This window comes from Drosophila erecta, unplaced genomic scaffold (assembly GCF_003286155.1).
Source record: "Drosophila erecta strain 14021-0224.00,06,07 unplaced genomic scaffold, DereRS2 tig00000021-arrow-pilon, whole genome shotgun sequence".
NCBI classification, from domain to species: Eukaryota; Metazoa; Arthropoda; class Insecta; order Diptera; family Drosophilidae; genus Drosophila; species Drosophila erecta.
The window spans coordinates 3,874,834-3,900,170 of NW_020825198.1; the positions used below are offsets into that span (position 1 = coordinate 3,874,834).

At 43.8% G+C, this 25,337-nt stretch overlaps 2 protein-coding genes across 6 annotated transcripts; one reads left to right on the forward strand and one right to left on the reverse strand.

Annotated features, from left to right (window-relative positions):
• Window positions 1-7,852: 7,852 nt before the first annotated feature.
• Window positions 7,853-14,891, reverse strand: LOC6544055. 2 transcript variants are annotated; one of them, XM_026977590.1, is made up of 9 exons: window positions 14,829-14,891; window positions 14,332-14,445; window positions 12,417-13,325; window positions 12,232-12,354; window positions 9,655-12,165; window positions 8,466-9,592; window positions 8,309-8,411; window positions 8,104-8,234; window positions 7,853-8,049 (listed from the first exon to the last, which is right to left on the reverse strand). In XM_026977590.1, exons 2-9 carry the CDS (start codon window positions 14,384-14,386, stop codon window positions 7,936-7,938), a joined length of 5,073 nt encoding a protein of 1,690 aa, XP_026833391.1. In that variant the 5' UTR covers window positions 14,387-14,445; window positions 14,829-14,891; the 3' UTR covers window positions 7,853-7,935. The 2 variants fall into 2 exon arrangements, with proteins under 2 accessions (XP_026833391.1, XP_026833392.1); XM_026977591.1 differs by having other exon boundaries at window positions 14,776-14,862.
• Window positions 14,892-17,467: 2,576 nt separating this feature from the next.
• On the forward strand, window positions 17,468-21,711 carry LOC6544056 (cytochrome c1). 4 transcript variants are annotated; one of them, XM_001971389.3, is made up of 3 exons: window positions 17,468-17,739; window positions 18,767-19,262; window positions 19,938-21,711. In XM_001971389.3, the coding sequence occupies exons 1-3, from the start codon at window positions 17,640-17,642 to the stop codon at window positions 21,661-21,663; spliced, it is 2,322 nt and encodes a 773-aa protein (XP_001971425.1). In that variant the 5' UTR covers window positions 17,468-17,639; the 3' UTR covers window positions 21,664-21,711. The 4 variants fall into 4 exon arrangements, with proteins under 4 accessions (XP_001971425.1, XP_026832771.1, XP_026832770.1 ...); XM_026976970.1 differs by lacking the exon at window positions 19,938-21,711 and adding an exon at window positions 19,571-19,734; XM_026976969.1 differs by lacking the exon at window positions 19,938-21,711 and adding an exon at window positions 19,328-19,543.
• Window positions 21,712-25,337: the final 3,626 nt, after the last annotated feature.

The window sequence follows — 25,337 nt, forward strand, 5'->3', positions numbered from 1 at the left end:
GCCAGTGGCAGATCTTGGCCAGATTCGATTCCAGGCCCAGAACTAGCTGACATTTTCGTGGGTGTGGGCAGCGAAACAAAGCCAGATTGGGGGACCAAATGAAATACAAAAAAGGTCAACAGGCAGCAATCAAAATAACTGAAAATAACTCAATTTTCTGGAGCAATTAACATGCTGCCGCGATCGCAGATAGGCCCACACACTCCAGCGGGGCGGCAAACTTGAATAATTCTCGCAGACGATGAAAAATTGCATGCAATTAACAGTTAATAATCAAAAAATTACGTATACGCATGCGCGACCGAGTCGAGGCAATTAATTTAACCATCGATTTGGTCGGCACTTTGTGAGCTGTGAGCTGTGAGCTGGGAGCTGGGAGCCGTCTTTAAAGCCACGTTTGGCCTCCCTGACATCCAGTGGCAGCTGGGCGAAGATGGCCAACAAGAAAGAGCTTCACCCGCAACGAAAGTTTCGCATTCTTGCCTTTGAGTGAAATGAAAAGTGAAATTATTTATTATTAATGAAATTAATATATAATCATGTTTTGGGTGCGTACGCGCTTTGTTTTTGCGCGACAGCAGCACGTACATATGTTAAATCACAAAAAAGCGACGATAAATAACCAACAAAACGCCGGGACCCAACAAGACCAAGTCCAACACGTTTCGCAGCATCCAGTAAAGAAAAAATAAAAATCAAAAAAAGAAAATATACAAAATACGAAAAATACTTTTGGCCAGGCTTTAAAAAGTTCACTTTCGTTTGTGTCCAAAAACTACGTTTTACATGGCATCTGCTCCCAGCAGCCGTATGATAATGAACACGTAAAATTGCGGGGAAAATGTTCGAAAATTGTGCAAAAAGCACAAGAGCACAGCCAAACCAGTTGCTGCGCCAAAAATCATTGCAAATCGGTGGCAGATGCTCCAAGAGGATGAGGATGTCTCCTGCCAACTGACAGGCTGAAGGTCGCCAATGTCACAGAATGTGTGCTGCTCAGTCATAAATATGGCCTGAAATATGGAGTCGGCTGTGAGAAATGGCCTGCCGAGCGCCGCTGAGTAATGATAAAGGAGTGCCATTAATTTATAGCCCCTTAAAGTTACTCCAGATGCAAGAACTACACTATAGTGATGGCCATTAAAGTCGGTATAAGCCAGACAATTGGCGCTACCAATCTGGATTGATTTAGTGGTAGGTAAATTTAAGCAGTCCTTTGAACCGCCATTTCGCCATTGAAATGAACAATAAACCAACCGATTAACCCAAATAGATGATACCACATGGGCATAAGTTGGCTGAACAAGGAGAAATTGCAGTTTGGTAATGCTGGAGTGCACTTTGCCATAACAAGTTAAGTAACTACATAACATACAACTTAATTTGCCTTAATGGCAATCATAACTTGCACCCTATAAAAATCAAATGAAACTCAAGTGTTTCCTCCAGTCGCGTTACAAATGAAATGCGAAATTTATGCAATTTCAATTTCCTTGTGGCCTTTTTAATTAAATCATAAATATTTATATGGAATATTTCACACGGCTCGCACACTTGCCGCAGCTTGGCCAAAATTAATTCAGCAAATAAATAATAAAATCATTTACAATATAATTGCAGCGGGCCAACAAAAACACTTTCACCTTCGCCACGAAGTCAAGTCTTTTTCCTTTTTTTTTGTGGGGGGGAGGTGAGAGGGTCTGATATTATTTTTCCGCTTGGTTTTGGCTCGGTTTTCTCGGTTCAGGCCATTGCTGTTTTTATTTATGCTTTGTGGGTGTTCAACATGCACCATTTGACTTTTTACCACTGTTTTTCCTCGACTGCCGCATAAACATATTTATGCATCGCAGCGTTAAGCGTTTATGGGATGCCGGAGAGCAATTAACAATTAGCTGGTGCCAAGAAACGTGGCTTATGCCAAGAAAAACAAATCGCCACAAAATATGTGAGCTCGGAAATCGCATTTTATATGGCCATTTGACACGGCCATGGCCCCACTCCCACCGAAATCTTCGATCAACATCATTATAGAATCTGGTATTTTGCCCCGGACTCCCCGCCGCCTTCAATTAATTAAGCATTAAATATTTGATTTGCACTAGGCACATACATAAAACATGGCAAACTTTGTTGTGCGGCGCGATTATGATGCCATCGAAATTGTGGCCACTTGGCTGATTACACAGATAGGCCTCTAAACTCTGCACAGTGGGTTGCACCGACATTGGATTGCATCCTACTATATTGCCCCTTAAGTATCGAAATGGCTCATGGTCATAAGTTAATCAAAGCAATTGTTTATGTTGGTAAATTTATTATACTACAAATGAATCTAGCTTTCCTGATCTGTACACCTTTAATTTCAAATGATGTACAGTGTTTGTTTAGGGTACATATATTTATTCCATTATATATCAGAATAAATATTATATGAACATGAGATCAGCTTTGAACTTGGGTACCTGAAATCAGACCAAAATAGCGCAAACCAAACCGCAATTATCTGCTTCGTTTTCAGCCAAGGATGTGCAGTCGAGTTCCGGAGAAACTCCCAATAACAGAACCCATCCACTTAGTACAACCCATCCATTCCCAACCAGGTTAATGCCCACTCAATCGGCGTTGATCCAGTGTTCACTAGTTGACTGCCTGACTGGCTGACTGCCTCACTGGCTGTCTGGTGGCTCATAACTCATTACTAAGTGGCAGGCTTTTGTTATGTGGCACAAAATGCCAATGAACTCCGGTTTGGTTCGGCTTTTATCAACGGATCCCATTCCGCTTAGAAGCACAATGAGTACAAAGAAAACGGAAGCGTCCTCGACGCTTATAATTTGCGGCCACTAAACATGCATTTCCAGTCGGAGATATATATAAATGTATCTGAATCTGAACGGGCAGACGCATCCGAAGGCCGTTCGAGGAAAAACGGTGCGATGGACCGGCGAGGAGTGCATGCTTAAAGCGCGTTAAACGATGATTTAATGCCAATAAATAAGTGTAAACGTTCATTACAGATAATTAATGTATCTGCACAGAGGTCAGACAGTCAGGGAAAAAGTGAAACTTCAATTAGACGGCTTAACAGCATTATGGCGTGGACGATTAAGACTTGAGTTACGTGGTGCGGTGCGGCACCACAAATTGACATTTCACCTGTGCGAAGTGGTCGTGGTCGTCTCTCTGCAGCTCAGCCTGTGCCTGCCTGCCATTGATCTCTTTATCAGGTGGTTCGGGTCTTCAGTGTCTGGACCCTGGGGTTCCGGATTGAGGATTGGGGATTGGGGTATGGGGGCTTCAGAGGTTTGGGGTCTTCGGCGTCTGGGATTTTGGACGGGCGTTAGTGCTGCACATGCCCCAAATCCCGGCAACAATCTCAACTCTGCCCGCCTGACAATGTCGCCCAATTCGTCTTGCACTTTTCATGCCCGCCGGCTGGAAATTTCGTATTTCATATATATCTTTTCTTGCTTTTTTCCACCCAACACCATCGTGTTGGGTTTCAGTTTTCAGCGATCGTTTTTCGGCTCGGTTTTGGGTTTCGGTCTTGGTTAGCCTTTTCAATTTAAAATGTAAATCAAGTGTGAAAAACAAAATCTGCAGCGAAAGTGTTGCAATTGCAATTTGCTCGTTGCGATTTTTGACGTTTCTCGCTCCGAGGCTGTGTATTGATTTATTTTGATTGTTAATCAATTTGGCGAGCGCTGTCCCCCGAACACTGTCGCTCTGGTAATAGTTCAATGAAATTATAAATCAGTCGACCAATTCCCGTCCACCCGATTCCGGAATCCTCATCCCCATCCCCATCCCCATTTGCATTCCCTCGATTTGCAGTTATCGCTCGCCAGTTGCATATCGAATAATTCAAGACAAACTCGAAAGAATGCAAGTGACACACTTTTGATCTCTTTCACTGCGGCACCATTAACCCATTGAGGGTGTCAAACAAATGTACGACTTAGGGGTATTGAAAAACATAAATATTTTTGATTAATCAAGGAGCACTTTTGTGCTCCTCCATCCATGCTAAACATTGAATTCATCAAAGGGAATTTATAACAGATTTTCAAGTTGAAGATCAGCACATTGGTAGCTAATTGTCAAGACTTATGCAGTGGAATTTACTGCAATTAAACAGATGAAGTTATGCACTTCAATGTTTGTCCTAAGAAAAAATTGCTCATTTAAGCAAAAGTCTTGTGTCACAGAATGACAGACAACTAGAGTTTTTCATTTGCTAACATTTTGGCGTTTAGCCTTTACTAGGTCAGAATATAAACATGCAAGACCCATTGCCAGCAAATTCTTAAAAACTCGGCAAAGAACCAAACACCAGTGGGTTAAGCCGATTGGGAGGTGGGTCATTTGTCAGCAGGAAGCTGCTGGAATCGAGGAAAGCCACTGCCAATGCCGCTTTTGCTGCAAAAGCAAAAGGTTATGGCGCAATTTGCGCATGCGCACGCAAATTACGCGCCATAAATCATGCGACGAAACGCAAGGCGACTTTTGTGGCCATAAAGCTGGGACTTTTTTCTTTCGGATTTCTCGCTTTGTGGCTCCTTGGGCTTGGCTTTTTGTGGGAGTTGCCCCAACTGTCACCGTTGCTGATTGCCGGTGGCTGCCGCATTGCGAGATTAGCGAGAAGCGATAAACACATAAACCAAAATACGAGTAAATTGTAAAGAAAGTAGATGTGGATGGGGATATGGTTGTGGACACACATTCGATGGTCGCGTGCGTAAGCAATTAATGGTCAAAATGGTGGCTCAGAAAGGTGGGGAGGCGGCTTAGGCCATGTGTGCATCTGTGGTTGCTTTGACATTTGCTATCCTGACCCTGACCCACAAAGAGCTTGGCGGCTCGCTTGGCCAAATTGAAAAAGAAAACTCAACTAGAGGCATGTCAATCACTGTGGCACTCCACCTCCCCTTAGCCACCCACTCAGCTGGCATGCAAATCTTCTGCCTTACCCCAGGTATTTCATTTCTTTGCCAATTTTTTTTAACACTTTTTGCTCTTCTTGACGGTCGCGGTTGGCTGCTGTGCCCCCAAGGTTAACGGCGCAAACAAAGCGGGCCAAAACAGCCAAATGGAACCGGCCGAAATGAAATGGAATGAAGCTCTTCACGGATCCCAAAGCCAGCCGGCGGCTAGAGATGGCCGACTGACAAGCGCTCCGATTTGGATGGGAATCAATCCGAAATGTGGGAGCGGAACCGGGTGTATGGAGATCAAATATCGGTCAGTTCGGAAATAGTCGGATATGGAAATAGGAGTAACAGAAACAGTTCGCAAATAATATTACTAAATGCATCCTTTAATCCACTCTAAGGTAATATGGTCTTATGTGCTGAAAAACTGGGTTATAGCATCTTGAAATACAGCCCAAGCATGAATCTCTTAACTTGTTATTCCAAACTGTTGCTCACTGAATTGTAAAGTCCTATTAAATAGACTTACGTATTTTATGGATATTTTTCTTTCAAAAAGTTATTAGAATTGAAATGTACTTCTACGTTTTGGTCTCCTTTCCGTGTTTCTTGTTCGAGAACCCTTCAGAACAGTGCTAAATTTAATTGTCTAAATATATCAATTTCAGTTTGGCATTCACCTACTTTTTGCTCCCTTCGACTGACCCAGAAAGATCACTTCTGGCAGCCACAAGTGCTTTTGGGTATCCCAACTGCCGGCCAAGAAAATCACGAGACGAGTGCCATAACTCTCACGCTCCGATTTCGACCGTCTCTAGGCCCATGGGCACTTCGGCGCCGACTTTGTTCTTCTGGCTGCCAAAGCCAGGCCCAAAACGTCACTCCAAAGAGCCAACACTCAGCTCTTTTCGCGTTGTTCTCATCGTGTTTATAGTTGTTTTCCGATTCGGACTCGGACTTGTTGAGTAGCAGCGTCTGAGGAGCAGCGGCATTGGCTCTTTCTGACAGCTCGAACTGCCTGGTTTGTGTGTTCATTTTTATGGATTTTTCGGGAAGATCGGGATGGGACTGGGACTGGGACAGGGACTGGGGATGGGGATGGAGCATCGAACGTAGAACAGCTGCATTCTTGGAAGTCAAAAGCGAGACGTTCTTTGGTTGTATGGCTATGGCTTCTAACTGTTGCTGATTGAAGTGAAGACCCGTCTGGCGGCCAGTTTCGCAGGGCGTTGCAGAGGTTTCTGATTACAAATTGAATTTTATTAGTTTGCTTGCGCCCGCATTGATTTATGATTTTTCTACAAAATGAAATCTATAAATAAAAGAAGAGCAACAATGCCCAACTAGAACTGGGCTTTTGTAGGTTGTCTTTAATTAAGACCAAGTGTCAATATGATTTATGCTCCGCACATACTCGTTGGTATAATTAAAGATTCGAAATCATCTCATCTTGTTGTGGCTTTCCCTTTGGCCAACACAACATTACAACTGTAATGGTATTTGTAGATTTGAGAGGTGGACACATTGCGTGCGATTGCATTACGAGTGAAATTTGCCAACTTTTACAAAAGATCTTGGTATATTGATAACCTTTTTGCCTAGGTTTTCGATTGCTGCCGCCTCCGACTTGGTTTTCTGCTCCTTCTGCCGCCGCTGACATCATCAAATTCGAATCCGAGTCGCAGCCCAAGTCCAAGCTGGCAATTTCATTTCGATGGCATCCATTTGGTTTGGCTTTGATTACATAAATTTGGCGCCGTCTGCGATCGCGATGCGATGCAATGCGATGCGATGCCATGCGGTTCCATTTGCATCTTCAAAGTCCAAGTGGAACCCCGAAATGTGGGTCAGCGGTCTTCGACTTGGGTGCGGCTTCTTGGCTCTGGACATCGCCATATGTAATTACAATAACTGCAACTTGCAATGCAACAACGGCGTTGCAGCGGCATCAAAGCAAACAACACAACACAACCCAACACAACACAGCACTACACGACTCGATCTCAAAGTAAAATGTCTCGAAACCTGTCGCTTTTAATTAAAGGCCCCGCAAACTCCGACTCTAAGTAACTTTTCATGTTCCAAGTTATGCGCACAATTTTAAGCGACAGCCCCCACAAAGGCATTCAACATCAAAATAACTTTTGCATTTAGTCATAACTGCATTAAAAATGCTATTGTTGCGGTTAAATATTGTAAATGTTTTCGCTGCTCGTATGCAAAAAGAGGTGGTAGCATAGAAAAACAGAAAAAAATGGGAAAATCTCACATTTTTCGGCTTGGGTTCGGTGCTCAGGTCCGACCGACCCACTTCTGTCATGTTGTACGATAAATACTTTGAGATTTATTGTCTGCCGCGGTGGCAGGCATAATTACAATTTATGCCCAAGGTGGTCCCCCAAGAGCACTCGCCAAGTCCCGTCTTGTGCAATAGACCCCAAAGAGTCCAACTCCTCCCCGGGCTGCCAGCTCCATCTCAATCCCAGTCCAATCCCAGTACCAATCTCCGCCAACTCGCCAAGTTCAAAAGCGTGTTTGAGGAAGCTGTCGCCAAAGACAAAGACCCATACAAATTGCCAGGGAAGCCGTCTAACGAGCCGTCCCTCTGACAGCCACTTCGATGTTTACCTGTCTCGCAATTGCCATTATTCTTGCCTGAATTGAAAGTGAACACCTCACAATATTGGGAATATGAAGGCTGGAAGTGCGGATCGAAGATAGCATACCCCTTGTAGGAAATGCCCCATGGTGCGGAGAAAAAAAAAGCTGACTGTATCAAAACTATAATAACAACACATTTAAAAATGCTACCATATTCTCGTAAACCATTTTCACTTTAGCAAAATGAGATACAGCTCCTCTGTCAATGTTTCTTAAGAAAAATGCCAGAATATTTAAAAAATATTTTTTTTCTCTTTAAGCATACAAAAGTCGTACAAAAATATTGGTATAAACTGTGCATCAAGTATTACACACCACAATTACATAATCGTTTCGGACATCAGAAATTTGTGTAATGATGCCAAAGAGAAGTGAGCTTGCCCCGCTTCAGTTGTTTTGGGGAACTCGATTGTGGACGTACATTCTTCAGGGTGCAACCAACGGGCAGACTTACCTAAAAATTCAATTTTTAAATTAATGTACAAATCAAAATCTTGGGAAGACTCACTGATTCGGTGGTCACCCGGACGGGCTCCTTATCCGGACAGACAACATAGGTTTCGGGACCATCGGAGGGAATCTCGGGCTCGGAATCAAAACTGATCTTGGGTTCGATGGGTGCAGGAGTGGGCTTGGCAGCTGTTTAAATAGGAAATAATTATTAGAATTAGTCAATTTCCTTTAAATATCCAATCTTAAACATATCTACTTACACCTGACGTAAACGAAAAATGTGCAACTTAAAGTTTTCCCATCGGTGGTGGTGGCTTCGTATTTGATTGCGTGATCGCCGACTTTAAACAAAGAACCCGGAAACTGCAAATAGTTAATTTAAGTAATGGTATTCCAGAAGCCATTCGCTTTTCTTACATGTGACTTATAGATTTTAAGGAGTTTGCCCTCGAATCGTGGCTCATCCCACACCACTGACCGCAGGTTCTGGTGCTCCTTTAGATATACTTCGATGGATGGGGGACAATAGTTGGTGGTATCCGAACCCAAATCCACCCGTGTGCTTTCGCCAGGAGCAGGAACAGCACTTATTAGCTTGGCTGACCTGGAGGAAAAGGGCTCTAGGCTGGAGTGGGAAGATGACCCAGCATCTGGGAAACTGAAACTAGGAAATTCCGACTGGCGAAGTGAACTGTGTGTGGCAAATGAACCGAAGCTTACTGGCTTGGAGGGTGATTCCCGGGAAAGGGACTCTTGTTTCAAGTAGGGTAATGTCTCAGAATCTGGGGAAATTTGAAAATTGGTAAAGGAAACTGGTTTTGGAGTTGATGCCAGGGATCTGAATGCAGGAAATGAGTATGACATTTTTGTGGATAAGGTCGCAAATGGCGCCGGTCTTGGAAGTGATGATCTTAAATATTCAGCTGTTCCCGAAGAGATAAATGGATTTGACTCTCTAGGTGTTGCTGCCTTAACAGTAATTATTGTGTGGCATCCAATTGTTAGTTTGGTCTCCGGATCGCTAACTCTGAAGTCGACCTTATGGACCCCAGCTGGCAGATGACCCTGAAGTTGACCTGCCCAAGCGGGATGGGCGACCAATTGGCCATTCTTAAGATTTGTTTCTGGTCTTTGAAGTGTCACATGAGCCTTCTGCTCACCGGCATGCAGTAAGATTACAACATTTTCCGGGCACCTAATAAAGGGCCTATTTGGCTGCACCTTCTGAATTTGATGAGGCATCACTGTTTCCGGAGAATTCCACTGCAAGGAATTATCCTTCAGGAATAATCCATTAGAATTTCCAAGCCGATTGTAGCCAAATGGCTGACAGTTCAGATCAGTACCGAACGACCAGCCTTGCAACACCATGCAGGCGGTCAACATGGATCCGGTGGGCATGAAGCCAGCATTGCACTGAAGTTGGCAAATGTCTCCAAATCGGGATGGACCCTGAGTGCAGCTCGCTGGGAATATAGCTCCATTTTGAGCGGGCTTTAGAGCGGGACAGATTCCAGGACTCTGCACGCGAGGTTGGTTGAGGGCTGCGAAAAGATAAATGTTATTACAAAGCCTGTGTAATCTATTACCTAACTTAGGGTCTCACCAACACACTTGGTCTCGGGACCCTCCCAAATTCCATTGGCGCCACAGCTCTTGGTCGCAGGACCCTCTAGAACATAGCCAGGATTGCAGGAAATTCGGCAGCGACTGTTGTAGAAGAGCTTCTGCTTATGGCGATACCTGTTGCAGTGGGACTTGCCATTACGGGGAGCCTGGAACCGAGGGCACAGATCCCTAGGTTGCAGCTGATTAACCCACGTGTTTTTGGGCACTTTAGGAAGCTGGGGAACGGGTGCCTTCGTGGTAGTTATATCATCAAGCGGCGGAAGCTTTGGAAGATCTCCCCACTTAGGCAAAGATGTAAAACTGGTCTCTGGGAAATCGAACACTGGCTTCTTCGGCTGCTCGGGTATTTCATTGGACAGCTCGTTGAAATCAGGATACTTGGGCCTCTTGTCTTCGGGCTTGGGCGATTCAGGCAGTGATGAAGCTGTGGGAATATCCGGCAAAACAGGGAACCTAGGGAACTCGCAACGGAAGCCCCCAATTTCATTAATACACTTTCCGGTGACACAGCTAGTCTTGTCCTGAGCACACTCATCGATGTCCTGGCAAGTCTTTTGATCACTATCTAGCTTATAGCCCGGTGGACAGCTGCACTTGAATGAACCCTCGCTATTGGAGCAGCGATGCGAGCAGCCACCGTTTTTCTGCTGGCACTCATCGATGTCCACACACTTGTCGTCCGATCCCAGGATAAAGCCCGGTTTACATTCAATTGGAGCACATCCCTCGGCGGATCGCTGAGTGCCCGGTGGACAACCCACCAGAGCGGGACGACAGCTGCGTTCATCGTCGTTGAGAATGTAACCCAACGGACAGCCGCACTCGAAGGTACCTGCCTTATTGATGCACTCGTGGCTGCAACCGCCGGATAGAAGGCCGGCACACTCATCCACATCCTGGCAACTTTGCTTGTCCTTGGCCAGTTCATAGCCTCTTTCGCAGGCACAGGCATGGGTACCTAAAAGATTGATGCAAATGTCGCTACAGTTTCCATAGTCCTGCGAGCACTCATCAATGTCGGAGCAACCGAATCCATCTGGGGTTAGCTCGAAACCCGTTTCACAAGCGCAGGCAAATCCCCCAGGCTGATTCAAGCAGAGCTGCGAGCACTGGCCATTGCTATCGAGGCACTCATCAATGTCCTGGCAGGTGCGCATGTCCTCTGATAAGGCATATCCCAAAGGACAGGCGCACAGGAAGCCACCTGGCTCATTCTGGCAAAAGTGGGAGCAATTCCCATTGGCCAGGGAGCACTCATCAATGTCCAAGCATGCAGGCGGAGATGGGGCATCGGATGAGGTTGAATCAGTAATGAATGTGGTGTTTAGTGATGTGACTATGTGGTTATCCAAGCCCAGGGCATATCCCGGTGGGCAGAGGCACGTGTACGAACCATTGAGGTTCTCGCAAAGCATTTGATCGCTGCACCCATGAGTTCCCTGCGAGCACTCGTCGATGTCGAAGCAATAGCCGCGTATGCCATCCAGCTTAAGGAGCTCATAGCCGGCGGCGCATATACACCCATACGAACCTTGAAGATTCCGGCACACCTGCTGGCAGCCACCGTTATTTACCAGACACTCGTCCACGTCCTCGCAGCTCTTGCCATCGGCACTCAACCTGAATCCCTCGCGACAGGAGCAGCTACCGCCGCGAGCAGTGAGGCATATCTGTTCGCAACCATTGTTGTTCACCTCGCATAGATTCTCGGCCAAGCAGGTGTACTCCTCGACCAGGTTGAGTCCCTCGGGACACTGGCACTGATAGCCACCGGGTGTATTCTGGCAAGTGTGACTGCAAAGATGCATGTCCTCTGCGCACTCATCAATGTCCTGGCAACTGGATACCCCACTGCGATAACCCGTTGGGCAAATGCAACTGAAGCTGGCATTATCCTCACTGGCTAGACAGGTTCCCGGAGAGCACTTCTCAGCTCCCTTTTCTGTGGTGCAAGGAGACTCTTGCACCAAACAGGAATGCTGATTTTCTGATAGTTCATAGCCCTTGGGACACACGCATCGGTAGCTTCCCTCCGGCAAGTCCTGGCATTCGTGGGCACATCGAGTGCGATTCAATTGGGGTTTCTCCAGGTCCGCACAGGTATCCCAGGCACAGCTTCGCTGATCCTCGAGCAGGTGATATCCCTCAGCGCAGGAACAACGGAATGATCCAATTGTATTCTCGCACTTTTGCTGACAGACCGCGTTATTATCGAGATCCTCCGGACCTTCTACTTCGCACTCATTAATGTCCTGGCAATCAGTGCCGTCGGCGGACAGTTGAAAGCCAGAATTGCATGATTTTCCAGCGGGTTGTACTTCGGAACTTTTCTCTGGGATTTCATTGCCCTCCTCGATGGGATTCTCCACGACTTCAGTGGTATCAGGCTTCTCCACCAGCGGCTCCACACAGCGATAAGAGCCAGGCAGATTCTCGCAACCACCATGGCAATCGGATGACAGCTCGGAATTGGCACATTCATCAATGTCTGCAATGAAATATATACCATTTAATGTGCACATTTCTTTCTTAAATATCAATTATAAAAACATACCAGCACAATTCATTCCTGAATCATCTAAGTAATAACCTTCTTGACAGCTACATTTATATTCTCCTGGAAGATTTTCGCAAATTTCCGAGCAACCACCATTCGATTCCAGGCATTCGTCGATATCTTCAAGAATGATAACATTGCTTAGTTTATTATATTAATTTACGTTTATATAATAGACTCACCAAGACAGCTAGCGTAATCGGTAGGATCCAGGGTATAACCTTCTCGACAATCGCATTTATTGACGGGCTGGTTTTCATCTGGATAAAGCAATCGCTTGCAAATCTGCTCACAGCCGCCATTGTCTTCTCCACAATTGTTATCCAAGAGTGTTGGCTCATAGGGATCTTTGGTGGTCTCAACAGATGCATTGCCAGAGTTCAGTACATCAGTATGCACTTCGGGTTCCAGTGGAGTTTCGTTTTCAGCCAAATTCTTGGGAAGTTCTGGTTCAACGATTTCATTCGCTGGACCATCACCAATGTCGATAACTATATCTGGTTCAGGCCTGGATTCGGCTCCATCCACTACGGGTGGTGGTGGTGGCGGCGGTGGTTTCCTTTCGCTATCGCCTGGCTTCTCATCCTCATCGTCATTAGGCACAATCTTGTTCTCTTCATTATCATTTTCCATTTCTGGCCTGGATTTGGAATCCAGTAGCGGTGTTGGTGATGGTGGTTCCCATTCACTATCCTCTGGATCCTCCTCCTCGTCAATCCCGCTTTCCTCGATATCACTGTCGTACGCATTGTAGTCCTCATACGATTCCATTTTTTCATCTGGTTCCACATAATCATGCTGGGGAATGCAGGTGGGTATTTCACCCACCCACTTTTGGTTCGAGCAAAACATTTCCGAGTTTCCGGATTCAAATTCGTAGTTATCATCGCACACGAAAAATGCCACGAGGAAGACCTTCTTGCCCCTCCTGCGTCGATCGAAAAGGGACACCCTACCGTGGCTAATCTCCGGTGGGAGGATTTTGGCCGCCGAACAGCTCATGTCCAAGGTAGCAGCCACAGAGACAGGAACTAGGGGGTCCTCTGGAATATCCATAACATTTTTCCTTTTTCGCCCAGAGCTTGGAGATGCTTAATAGAAATGGAAGTACATATATTTTTATCAGAAAATTAGCTGTGTAAATTTAAGGGTCTATGAAATAGTATTTCCAGGTATTGAAAATATAAGTTCTGAAAGATTGTGCGATTTTATAACATTAAAGTTGTTAAAAGATCACAAAATGAACATGCCCCAACCATAAACATAAACGATTTTTCGTGTTGTGCATCCAGCATTTTGTAGTGCACTATTAGATTTCTCACCAGAATCCAACGGCAATAAAATATTTTAGTGGCCGCTCCATGCCACAAACAGCTGTTCACACTCACCCAAAAATGTAAAAAAAAAGAACCACTAATACAATCCTAGAGTCTCAGCTTTTACGGGGAAACCCATAAAAACTAGGTGAATCAATCTTTTGAATCGTTGCCAAAAGCTTTTTCATTCCTAAAATTTAATTTGTCATTTTGGCATTTGCATTGTTTTGATTTACGATCAGTTTGTATATTTTCATTTTTCACTGAAAAAGCCGGCCGGTAATTTGGTGAGTAACATTTTGCTTATCCATGACTATTTGGTATTACACATTTTCCGAAGAGCGTGTCATAAAACTATGAATATATGCTCCATTAGCTATAAACCAAACGGTCTTTATGGTAATTTTGTGGACATTTTAATGGTCAATAGATATACATTTGAAAAGAACCAAAAAATACGCTGGGGTTTTAGATAAATTAAGATTTGTTTAATTAAATCTTAAAAATTTGAAAGGACACATTTTCGTTATTAAAAAAATATAGATATACTTAAATTTTTAAAGGAAGGTTATATGTATATTAAATAGGAGTGAGGCCAACATGACTTAAATGATATAATTTCGAATATATTTTGTAATACCCAACCGATAAGCTATAAGCCAAAAAAGCGCTATCCAAACTATAATAATCTTTTCCAATCCCAAAATTCCTTGTAAGCCACCCAATAAATTTCCCATTTCCACAAAATCAGTGAAATATTTTCGATTCCACCCACACTCACCTGAAGCAAATGCAACGCATGCTAGCGCGCATAAAACATATTTCGCCGCCCACATTCTGCAGCCCTAATCCAATCCTTATAGAACAGCTTCCACACACCTTTCCACTCTCACTTCTGAAGAGTTGTTGGGTTCAGATTTTATAAAAAAGAATACATTAATAAGATTTCACGACATTCGTTTCTTTTTTATTTGTTCTCCAACATATTTATGGGACAAGATCTATATATGTAGAGGCATATACTCGTAGAGGAACAAAGCCATTAAGATTAAGGCGGCTTTATAAATAGCACATGTTCAACACTTTTTACATATATGCACAGGTCATTCGTGAAGGAAAAGTGTCAGTTTTACATCAAACGAGAGCACTTTTTGCAATTAGAGTTCACAGAGGATTTCACTACTTTAATTAATGTAAAACACATTAAACCAATCAGTATATATACTTCCGTAGTTTTAGATAGTACAACAATATGTAGTTTTATTTTGGAAAACGCACCGGTTCCGTCGAGAGGCCAGGAAAGACTGAGGAGCCAAAGAAATTCTGACTTTTCTCGAAGGGAACGAGAAACAGTTTTTCGGTGTCTCCAAAGATATATATATATCTGCATGTTTATGGGTGTATATATGCTGATATTTCATTGATATCATAAAGCAAATTAGTGCGAGAGCACACAAATGTCACCAGAGAGGGACGTAAAGAGGGAGGCTATTTTTACCCACGGTATTATCATTAGCATTGGGCTGTGAAAATTAATGAGGTTCCGTCATCCATTGAACTTGATCGCATTGATCCTTCAGCAGCTGTCAAATGCGGTAGTCTCTAACATAATTTATATCATTCTGTATCAGTCACTCTGTAGATTATTACAAATGGGTTTTAATCGAACATAATGGAATACACTAAAAAGGGCTGCGCCTAAAACTTAAATTTAGTTCAGTGTATATTTAGTATTTGTCAGACACTATAGTTTTACACCCACATTTACCTGTTTCAGATGCAAATACTCATAGAGCATTTTCGCTTCGCACACTCTACAACCATTTATTCCATCCCTCAACACATCAATAAATTTGCTTTTTCATTTTTAGTTTGACTCAAATTTTACGCGTATATTTACATTTAATATTCTTTTCAACATTTTTATGGGACAGCAGATATGTTAGGATGGCAAAAGTCTTGAAGATTAGAGCAACGTTCAAAAATAACGCATGATTATAATTTTTTAATACTGCAATACTCAACATTGGTATGAGTTCTTTAGTTAATCATATTAATCAACTCTGATACTGCGCACCCTCTAATGCTGAGTGTAAAATATCAACTGAAATCAATTAAGTATCATTTCAACGATTGCACATTATTTCTTTGATTTCCGAAGAAGCACATCTGTAAACAAATTGCCCATCGGAACTCGAGATATTGGCGGAGTGTTAAGAGGCGAAACTTTCGCACGGGGGAGGCCATTACATCACAAGATTGGTCGACTGGGTCCCGAGCACTTTTGCTCTATTGTTGAGCACATAATTAAGCACCGCTTAGCTTATGTAATTAATGTCAAGCCAAATGGCACTGCCAAGTGCCCGAAGTGGAGAGTCTAATGAACCAGCTGCGTGTGCTGATTTATATGCGACTTTTCGAGCTGGTTTGTTTGTACTTGTATGTTATAGGTCTGTCTGTCCGTCTGACTGTTTGTTTGGCCTGGCCAAATTGTGTTTTGTCACCCTCACCATTGCGGACGACGTCTCTCGATCGCGCACTTAGGCCTCGTTTATGCGCAGGCTCTGCTCGATACTCCAGTTTCTTGGGCCATGTGAATGTGACATAAGTCGCCGGGTGTACGGCCATGATATATGAATATGACAAAGCGACATGGACAACTTTATTGGCTCATGAAAAGCGCTGTCACTGCTTGACTGACATAAATCACCGAACGGCAGAAATAGGCATACAGCGCCCCAAGAGCCAATCGATTGCAGAAAAAAATGTAAAAAAAAAACCTGGCCAAAAAGTGTTCAGTCAAAATAAATCAAAAATCAATCTTTTCGAAGGGCCCATTCACGATCATCTCTGTGCGGCAATGTGGGCCTCAGTAAAATCTAGCGCAATCAGGCGATTTGCATACAACAGGAATATGCCGAATCGATTGCATAGTTTTTATCTGATTGGAACTGTCAGCCCAGCCGGACATTTCGCTTCATTCATGGGCACGGGCAAAAACCCATATGGAAATTAGAGCAACAATTGGACATCGTGCAGCGTTCTAAAAATAATAATAACCGACTGGAGCCTTTATTGACCAACAGACAAGCACACAAGCCCACGTCAGGAATGTGGGCAAGCGACTGCACACGCCACCTATCGGACGGACGAAGCGTATCCCGACACGCTACCCCCTTACACACACACACACACACGCTTAGGATTTTGTATCTGAAGCCTGGTTCTTCACTTTCTCCGTTGTGTTTTCACTTTTGTGCCGGGTACTCGCAGGTTACCAGGGTATACCTGCCCCTAAGTGATGCTCTAGGTCGGTAATCATTCGATTGCAAACATTATTCCAACAATTATCATATACTTATAAACAAAATTAATAGCAATGCAATTTACTGAATCATACGTTTTACATGGTATTGAAGATTAATTAAAGGTGTTGTAACTGTGACTAAATTTTCACTATATTCCAATCTCCTAAATATGTTAGATTCCCCAACTTGTATGGTACAGTATGTACACGCTCAATCAAACTGATTACACTGATTAAATAATTTATTCTGCACAATTTCTGAATAAAGTTTTGTAATTCATCTAAGTAACAGGTACTCCCTGGTCTAAGTCCTTGCTCGTGAGCGCCCCACCTTATTTTGGCGCAGACCTAGAACCCTTTTAGCTTTTGGCCTATAACTACCTTAACTATGACTATGGTAAGTGTGCGCCCAACGCGCATGACCTCAGCAATTTCACTTCACTTGAAGTGCAAACGCACATGCAAACTGTGGAGCTCCACTGTTCAGAACGGTCCGGTCCTGTTGCGTGCCCAGTAAATGGCAAATGGTAGGGATGTGAATGGGGATTGTCGGCGGTGGTCGAGTGCCAAACTGACCCTTCACTTTAGCAGCGAATGTTTTGGGTCAGTGCTCAGTTGCGTTGAGTTCGTGACCAAAGGCGGGCGTATTTCTTATACCCAATTCATAATCATATTCATATTCGGTATAAATAAATCCTCGGCTGTTGCTAAACCAATCCACATCGATACCCGCTCCGATCGGCATGGTTCGGCGATTGTCTGGCTCGAATTGAGAAGAAGTCATGGGCTGTGCCAGCAGCACTCCCATGGTTGCAACGGCGGGCAGCGAAATGCTGAAAGCCGCCAGCCATGTCAAACAGAAGGGCGAGGCCGTCGTGGAAGGTGTGTGTTTGTGCTGCAGTGTGTGTGTGTGTGTGTGTGTGTGTGTGTTACCAATCCGTGCTGGCCATTAGTTTAGGTTGTGGCCAGCAGATGACATTTAGGAGTGTGCAGTCGATGGGACTTTGCGGCGTATACTTGATATTTGAAGCGGATACTTAATTTTCTGCGAAGGCCAGTCCTAGATCCAAAGTAAAATATGCGATATTAAGGATTCTACAATTTTATTGGTTTATTTGTTTTAAATGTGCTGCTAGTATTACCAACTAATTAGAGAGACCTACAACATCTCCCTTTTAGTAGTTCCCCAATGATTGATGGCTTTGGGTGGCCAACACGAAGTGCTCTTCATACTCTTGCCTAGATTAAATAAAGTCCTTGACCCCATGCCCAAATCAATATTAAATCCAGCTAATTACCGGCCTCCGACAAGCCAGTAAATTCCCACTTAATGCCGAAAGAAATTCGATACATCCAGGCGCAATGTACGTAATAAATGTGGTCGCACTTCGCATTATTATAATAACAAGCCACGTAATAAAGGACAATTGGCCAGCGCAATGCGTGCCGCGCAGCCTTTTTTGGCCTGATTTTTTGCCTTTCTGCCGCCTCGCAGAGGGTCGCAAGTGAAAGCTGGCTCCATTGCCATCAGTCGACCATATTTTTATACATTTATTTAACGCATATGAAGAAAAACGACTTGGTTGCGTGACCAGACGTCAACGAATTAGAGCAAAAACATTGACTTACACATATTATACGTACATGTGCACTGAGGGAAAGTACTATTATCAAATGCGGACTAAGCTCTGTTTTGTAAATTGCTTTTTTAAAAAGAAATAACATTTTTCTTTGCCTATATGGTTTAACAAAAATTTTTAAATTTATTGTTTAAACAAGTAAAACGTGGTTTTTCGTAGGAGTGCTGTACGATAATTATTTTCCAACTGCACATTTATATACTATATGTTAGCACTCACCTTGGAAAGCGGCGATTGAAAGTGCTTTCATTCCCGTGACTTCCTTGCAGACGCCTCCGAAACGCTGACCACCACTTTGGACACGGCCAAGGAGACCGTTGGCACGGCGGTGGCGGGAATTACCACTGAGCTGGGCAACGCCTTCAAGGAGGGCACTCAGGCTCTGGACGAGGCCAAGCACAAGGTGATGGAGGGTCTGCACCTGGAAGAGCCGCCGGAATCCGAAGCGAGAACAGATCCGGTAGAGGCAGCGATGAGCAGTTCCCGAGCACCGACGCCCAAGCTGCAAGAAGATACGGACAGCCTGAAGACCTCCACACCAGAGCCGGAGATCGAAAGGGCACTGGCCAACGAGGAGGAGAGCCCACCGACTCCGAAACCCTCGCTGGAGGAGATGGTGCTGCTCAGTGCCGAGGTCTCGCAGGCACCTGCTGCTGATGCGCCCGCTGCAGATGCACCTGCTCCTCCGGCTGCCGAGCCTTCATCTGAATCCGCATCCGCACCAGCAACAGACGCACCCGCAACCGAATCCTCCGCACCCGTGGAGTAAGTAAGCCTAGAAGCACCTGATGCATCGCAAATCCGTAATCGCTAACCCGTAAACCCCGTAGCCCCATCGCAAATCCGTAACCTGTAGCGCCAATGCACCATGAAGTTATCGCGTAGTTTGTACCTGCAACGTTCGCTTATGATTCGTAGTTGCCGTCGTAGTATCCCGATATTTACATTTATTATGGCCTAATCAACATACTTTCTCCTCTCTCTTTTCTTGACTTGTATGTAAATTGTAAATAAACATACTCTACTTCTATGTACATATCATATGCTCTGCCTTTGTTTACTTGCGACCTCAGCAAATCAAACTAACAAGAACATCAACAGCAAAGTCATGTGCGTAGTATTGTGGTAATATTTTAAATATAATATATTTTACACCGATATTGATATTATGTTCGGTTTGTCGAATAAGTGCGTAATTGCAGAACTGTGAACAGATGCCATTAAAAACTACTAAAACGCAATAAATACTTATTTAAGTAAAACACATTAAAAATTACATTAAATTGAGATCGTTAAAGTTTTGCAAATACCACTCTTACACACAATCTCACATATATACTAAACAAATTAAACACCCCACCAAAAAGTTTAAATCCGCATAACACTAAAACACCATCTGTCCACAATTAAATTTTTACACACTGAATCATAACCCCCCAGAAGTCGTAAGGTGCGCCGCAAAATCGTCGAAAAGAAAAAAACGGATGACGAGGAGCGTAGACCCAGTACCACCGAGTGGGAGAAATTCGCGGATCAGTTAGCCAAAAGCAAGAAGTTTAAGCCCTACGAGAGCTTTGCCCACGGCCACAACAAGTTCTCCGTTTACCAGGATTACACCAGCCTACGGGATAAGCCGAATCACTACGATGGCCATTTCAGCGGTGGAAACTCGCAGAGTGCCTCCCAGTCGGATTTGTCCAGCGGTCACATAACTCCAGCCCCCACTCGCAGAGGGCAGCGGGAGTTTGCCAAGTTCGTGGGCTCCGAACAGGCGGGCAGTATATCCCGATCCAGTTCCAGGCTCTCGAATGCCGCCACTTCCAGGACCTTCGATTTCAATCCCCAACGCGAACGCATCAGCCTTTCAGTGGCCACTCATGGCCACGTTGGTAATGGTATTCAAAGGGCTCCTGCTGAAAGGATTTCCGGTTGGGGCAGAGGAAGGCCGGCTCCATTGGTGGAGGAGCCTGGATACGGACGCAGGATGAGCACGGGTGTTATTCAACAACCCTTGAGACCTGGCAGAGAGAAATCCCTGGGCCCTGCAAGTCGACGGGCAGTGAAGCCCCTCACCCCGACAAGGGATGTGAAAAGGGAGAAGTCTTCCAAGAAGCAGCATTCCAAGATTAATTCTTCGCGAGAGTCGTCTTATTTGGATTTTGATCCTCGTAGTCCACTAAGTATTACCAAAACTATACCTAAGGCTGTAGTACGGTCCAGAGAACATTCTTTGAATGAGTTCGATTCCATTCAGGCACAAAGGACTCCCTTAAAAGGAGCAAAAACTATGACTAAAGCTGTGGTGCCTTTACAGAATGTATCTTCCAGAGAACCATCTTATTTAGAAATAGAGTCTTTGGGAACCCATCACAATCCTTTAAAAGAACAGAAACATTTAGATAAGGAGACTGTTAAAACTAGAGAGCCCTCCAACATCGATTTTGATTCTTTTAAAGGGGAGAAAAGTCCGCGAAAAGTACAAGCTTTGGATAAGAAAATGGTACGCTCAAGAGAGCATTCATACCATGAACTTGACTCCTATAAAGCAGAAAAGAGTCATTTTAAGCCACCTCTACCTATGCAATCCGATGATGTGCAGGAACTACCTCAGAGTCTCAACCAATCACACAATATTCCTATGGAGCACCTACCTCAAATGGAACACAGTCCGAGTAAAGCAACCCAAACATCAACAAACCAAATTCAATCCTCCGCACATCAAACACCTCCAAAAGCTGTTGTTTCGAACTCAAAGATGCCATCACCACCGATTTCTAGGGCTTCCAGCGCAAAATCCTCAGACAGCAGCAATTTAGATGTGATAATCCAACGCATGAGCAGTCTGAATACACCTAGTATAAAGTCCTTTGCCCAGTCACCGGATGAGGTTTTCATGGAGGGCTTTGAGGATTCCGATTTGGAAGCTGCTCTGGCCAGATTGGAAATCTTGAGAGGATCAACGGCCACCTTGCACTCCCTAAGATCCTGCAGTCCTGGCAGGCACACCTATACAGCCTCCTTACTAAGTTCTCGACGTACTTCTCCTTGGGTGATGAGAAAGAATTACGGAGGCACTGTTGGCAACAAAATAAAGCCAACTGAATTGGTGGAGTCCATGAAATTCGAACGCTGCGATATTTGCTACAATGAGTTGTTTACAAGCTAGCTCATTCATCCTATTCTTAGTTATTTAAAATGATTAATTCTGGCTAAGTTTTCATGGTCAAGAATAATTTAAGGTGTTGCTTGCAATTCTTTTGAAATTCTTACATATTTATCAAACTAAAATTATACACAAAATTACTGCCGTACTAAGCTTGATCTAACTATTATAAATACAATCATAAGCTGTTAGATAGGATTTAAAGAATATTATTATGTATACAAATGTATACAGATACAAAATAAATTGCACTTCCATGAAAGTATATTTTTTTGAATTATATAAAATAACCACATGCCTCATTAGGTTATCAAAAAATTCGACGTCCGTAAACACGTTGAAAATAAAATGTTTATGTACCAATAGATATTTAATGTTGTGCAATCCCAGCAGTTGCAATAAAGCGAGCCCAACGATAAACTGCTAAAGCAGAAATTAAGAAGTTGTATGAAATTGGAACGTTGTATGCTTTAATTGCGAAACTTTTATGGCAGGCAATTTACCTCACGGGACTTCAAATCAAAACCGAATCACCCTGCAGTCCGATTTGGGTTCCTCTAATTGATGACTTAATAACGAAATTGAAATGTTTATCTTGCCGTTCACTCAATTATTCTGCCACTTGAAGTTGGGTGCCTCGGTTCGGCGGGATGAAGTTCGATTTTACGTTTTACGACTCCACGTTCCGCGTAGCTGTGATTCCACATGGCTTCCACATCCACATCTCCCGTCCGTGACTTAATGAACTATTAACAGCAATGATAGTAATTTGTTGCAGCAGCAGCCGTGGCGGCAGCGAATGAAATTGCTTTCGGGCAACAACGAGTTGTCTTCATGGCACTTTTTGGCAAACAAATAGACAATTCAACAAAGCGACATGCAGACAAATGGCTACAGTGGATACTAACAGCAGCAGACATATATCTGCTTGGCTTTTCGCGGGGGTGTTACCTGTGTTTTGGCTTTACCCTCCTCCTCCCCCACCACACCTTATGCACCTGCTCTAGCCTTTTGCCAGCAAATTGAGTTTGGCTCTGGCATCTATTTTGGCACGATTTTCAAATTACGTACATTGACTCGCAAAATGTTTGCTTTATGCCGCAATTAATTCCCAGGCGGAAGAAACAGTGCCCCACAGGGGTGAGTGGGTCCAAAAGTTGAAGGTCTTCGGCGGTCTCTGTGGCGTGACATTGAAAGTGAAAGAACAAGTTTTGATGGGCTTCGCTTTGTTTTCTATTTTTAATGACTTTGGCATGGCCACTTGGTTCATTGAACGCAGAGCCACGCATAAAAAAAAGAAGGAAAAACAAACGAAAAGTAACCACCGCTAATGATCTATGAAGTGCAAGTGTCTGTACTTTTACTTTCATTTATCAAAAGTGGAGGCGTCATCTCTTTTGGCCAAAAAAAACGTGGAAATTAGCAGCCAGCCATATGCAGAAAATGCATCTTAGCACTTCATTTTCTGGTTATATCTCTCGTTGCGCGTAAGTTTGTGGTAAAACGTGCTTTTAATCAAATTTACATGTGCCATTCATACGCACTGTGGGCTGGCAAAAAAAAAAAACAAAACAAAAAAAAACATCTGCAAAAACAACAAATTTTCTGTGTGAAATTGATTTATGCAATTGTTGTTTGGGGCAAGCAGCAGCTGATTTGTTTATATGTTCAGGCGGCAGTAACAAGCATGGCAAATCAATAAGTTTATGCAACAGGCGGCGATAAAATCTAAGAAATCAACGAAGACAATACCTTTACAGAGCTTCCTGCTACAGTTTCGTTTTGACCAGTTTTAACATACATTTTTCGACCAGTTTTAACAGCGCATACCGTGTTAACAGTGCTCTGTGCGCATGCGCATTTTTGGATTTTTTGGGATTTTCAATTAATGTCTTTCCTTTTCATTTCCATTTCAGTTAATGCGGCAACGCACTTGCTGCTGGCTGCAAATAGCAATCATTTGTTAGGCAAACATTTCTACTTTTCGGCTGCTTTCGTTTGGCCTTTTGCCAACATTTTGCATAACCTGGGTCAAGACGGAAATGCAGGAGGAGGCCGGCCATTAATAATCTTTGGCTCTCGGCTTTTCGAGGCCTCAGCTGCCTCAGCTGCTGGTGACTTCTTCAATGCGTTTCGCCAGAGCCTTTTGTTTCTGCCGGTCGGCCAGTTGGCCCAAAACGTGCCCGGGCTACAAGCCAAACTCAAATACCAGATCCCTGTGCCTGTGCCACTCACCCAAAACACAAAAATAATTGCAAAAACTGACCAACGATGCTCACATTGGTTTATTACTTACCCACACAATTGAATAACTTAAATTATCATTTCAATCGATTTAAAGAAGAACACAAGTTTGAATTATTTAATTATATTATTCAATAAACAATTATAGTGTTAAGAAAAAGGTTATTAAAAAATCAAGATGACAATGAAACACAGACGGTATTATCTCTTTTACTTTATGCAATCCCTGTCCAGTCGGTGACCCAATCTTTTTCACCTCTGCCTTTTATCCGACCTGCACTCCCAGCTGCAGCGAGCTGGTGTTCAGTAGCCTCCGCATAATCCAAATTAAATTGTCAAGAGAAATGACAATTCAATACACACAATCTTGTTAAGCAAATATGAAAGAAAATACCAAAACAAAAAGCACTCTGTCATCCGTGCTCTCCAACAAAAGCGGAGACAGCAGGAAAGAGTGAGAGTGAAAAACCAAAACCCAAGACAGAGATGGAGGTTCCAAAAAGTGTCAAATTAAACTGTCAGAGCGACTTTTAACCCATTTTCGTGGGCCATTACATAAGCTACTTATCAGTTGATAACTGGGCTCTCGGGGTGTTGGAAATACTAATAGGGAAATAGAAATAGAAATGCGAGTGCGTAGGTGGTGCGACTGTGGAGCGGTCAGGCGCATAAATCAGCTTGGACACTCAGCCACTCGAGTTCATGCGCTCATGCGTCAGCCTAACAAAAGACTTAGGCAACGAACTGCAGCCGCTGTTGCAACAGAATGCAGGCCTTTCGAGTGTGTGAGTGTGTCAACAGCTGGGACTGCCACTGCATATTCTAAGCCATGTGTGTGTCTAGCCCTACCCTTTTCAATGCCCCCACGCCCCCCAGTTGCATTCCCATGTGAACTGCGCTAATTCGTGACTACTTTGTTGGGCGAATGCTGAGGACTCCAACAAACACATCGCCGGATGCACAGAGAGAATTGCCTCTACATTGAATAAACTAATAATGAACTTAAACTTTCCTTATATAAAATGTATACTACGTATGTGAATTAAAAATATGTAGAAAATCGCATGTATTAACTTGATAAGTATTTCGAGTTTATGCTATCGAAAAGGATATTGGAGTGCCTATACTTGCCGCTTTCGATTTCTTATTGTTGACTTTGAAGCCCTTTTTCTAATCATAAAAATACTTAATTTTCCTCCCTCTGCCTATAAAAACAAGAAAGAACACTTAATGCCCTATTCACACGCCCGTCACCCCCAATATAAGGGGGGAAAACCCTCTGTGATACATTTGAATGACCCACTCCCAAGGCTCGAGGTTCAAATCTGGAGCTGCCGCCTCGAGGACTGGCGCTTGTGAGTCAGAGATCGGCCGCTATATGTCCCATTTCGATGGCAGTTCCCTGCCCACGCCGCAGGCGCAAACACTTTACT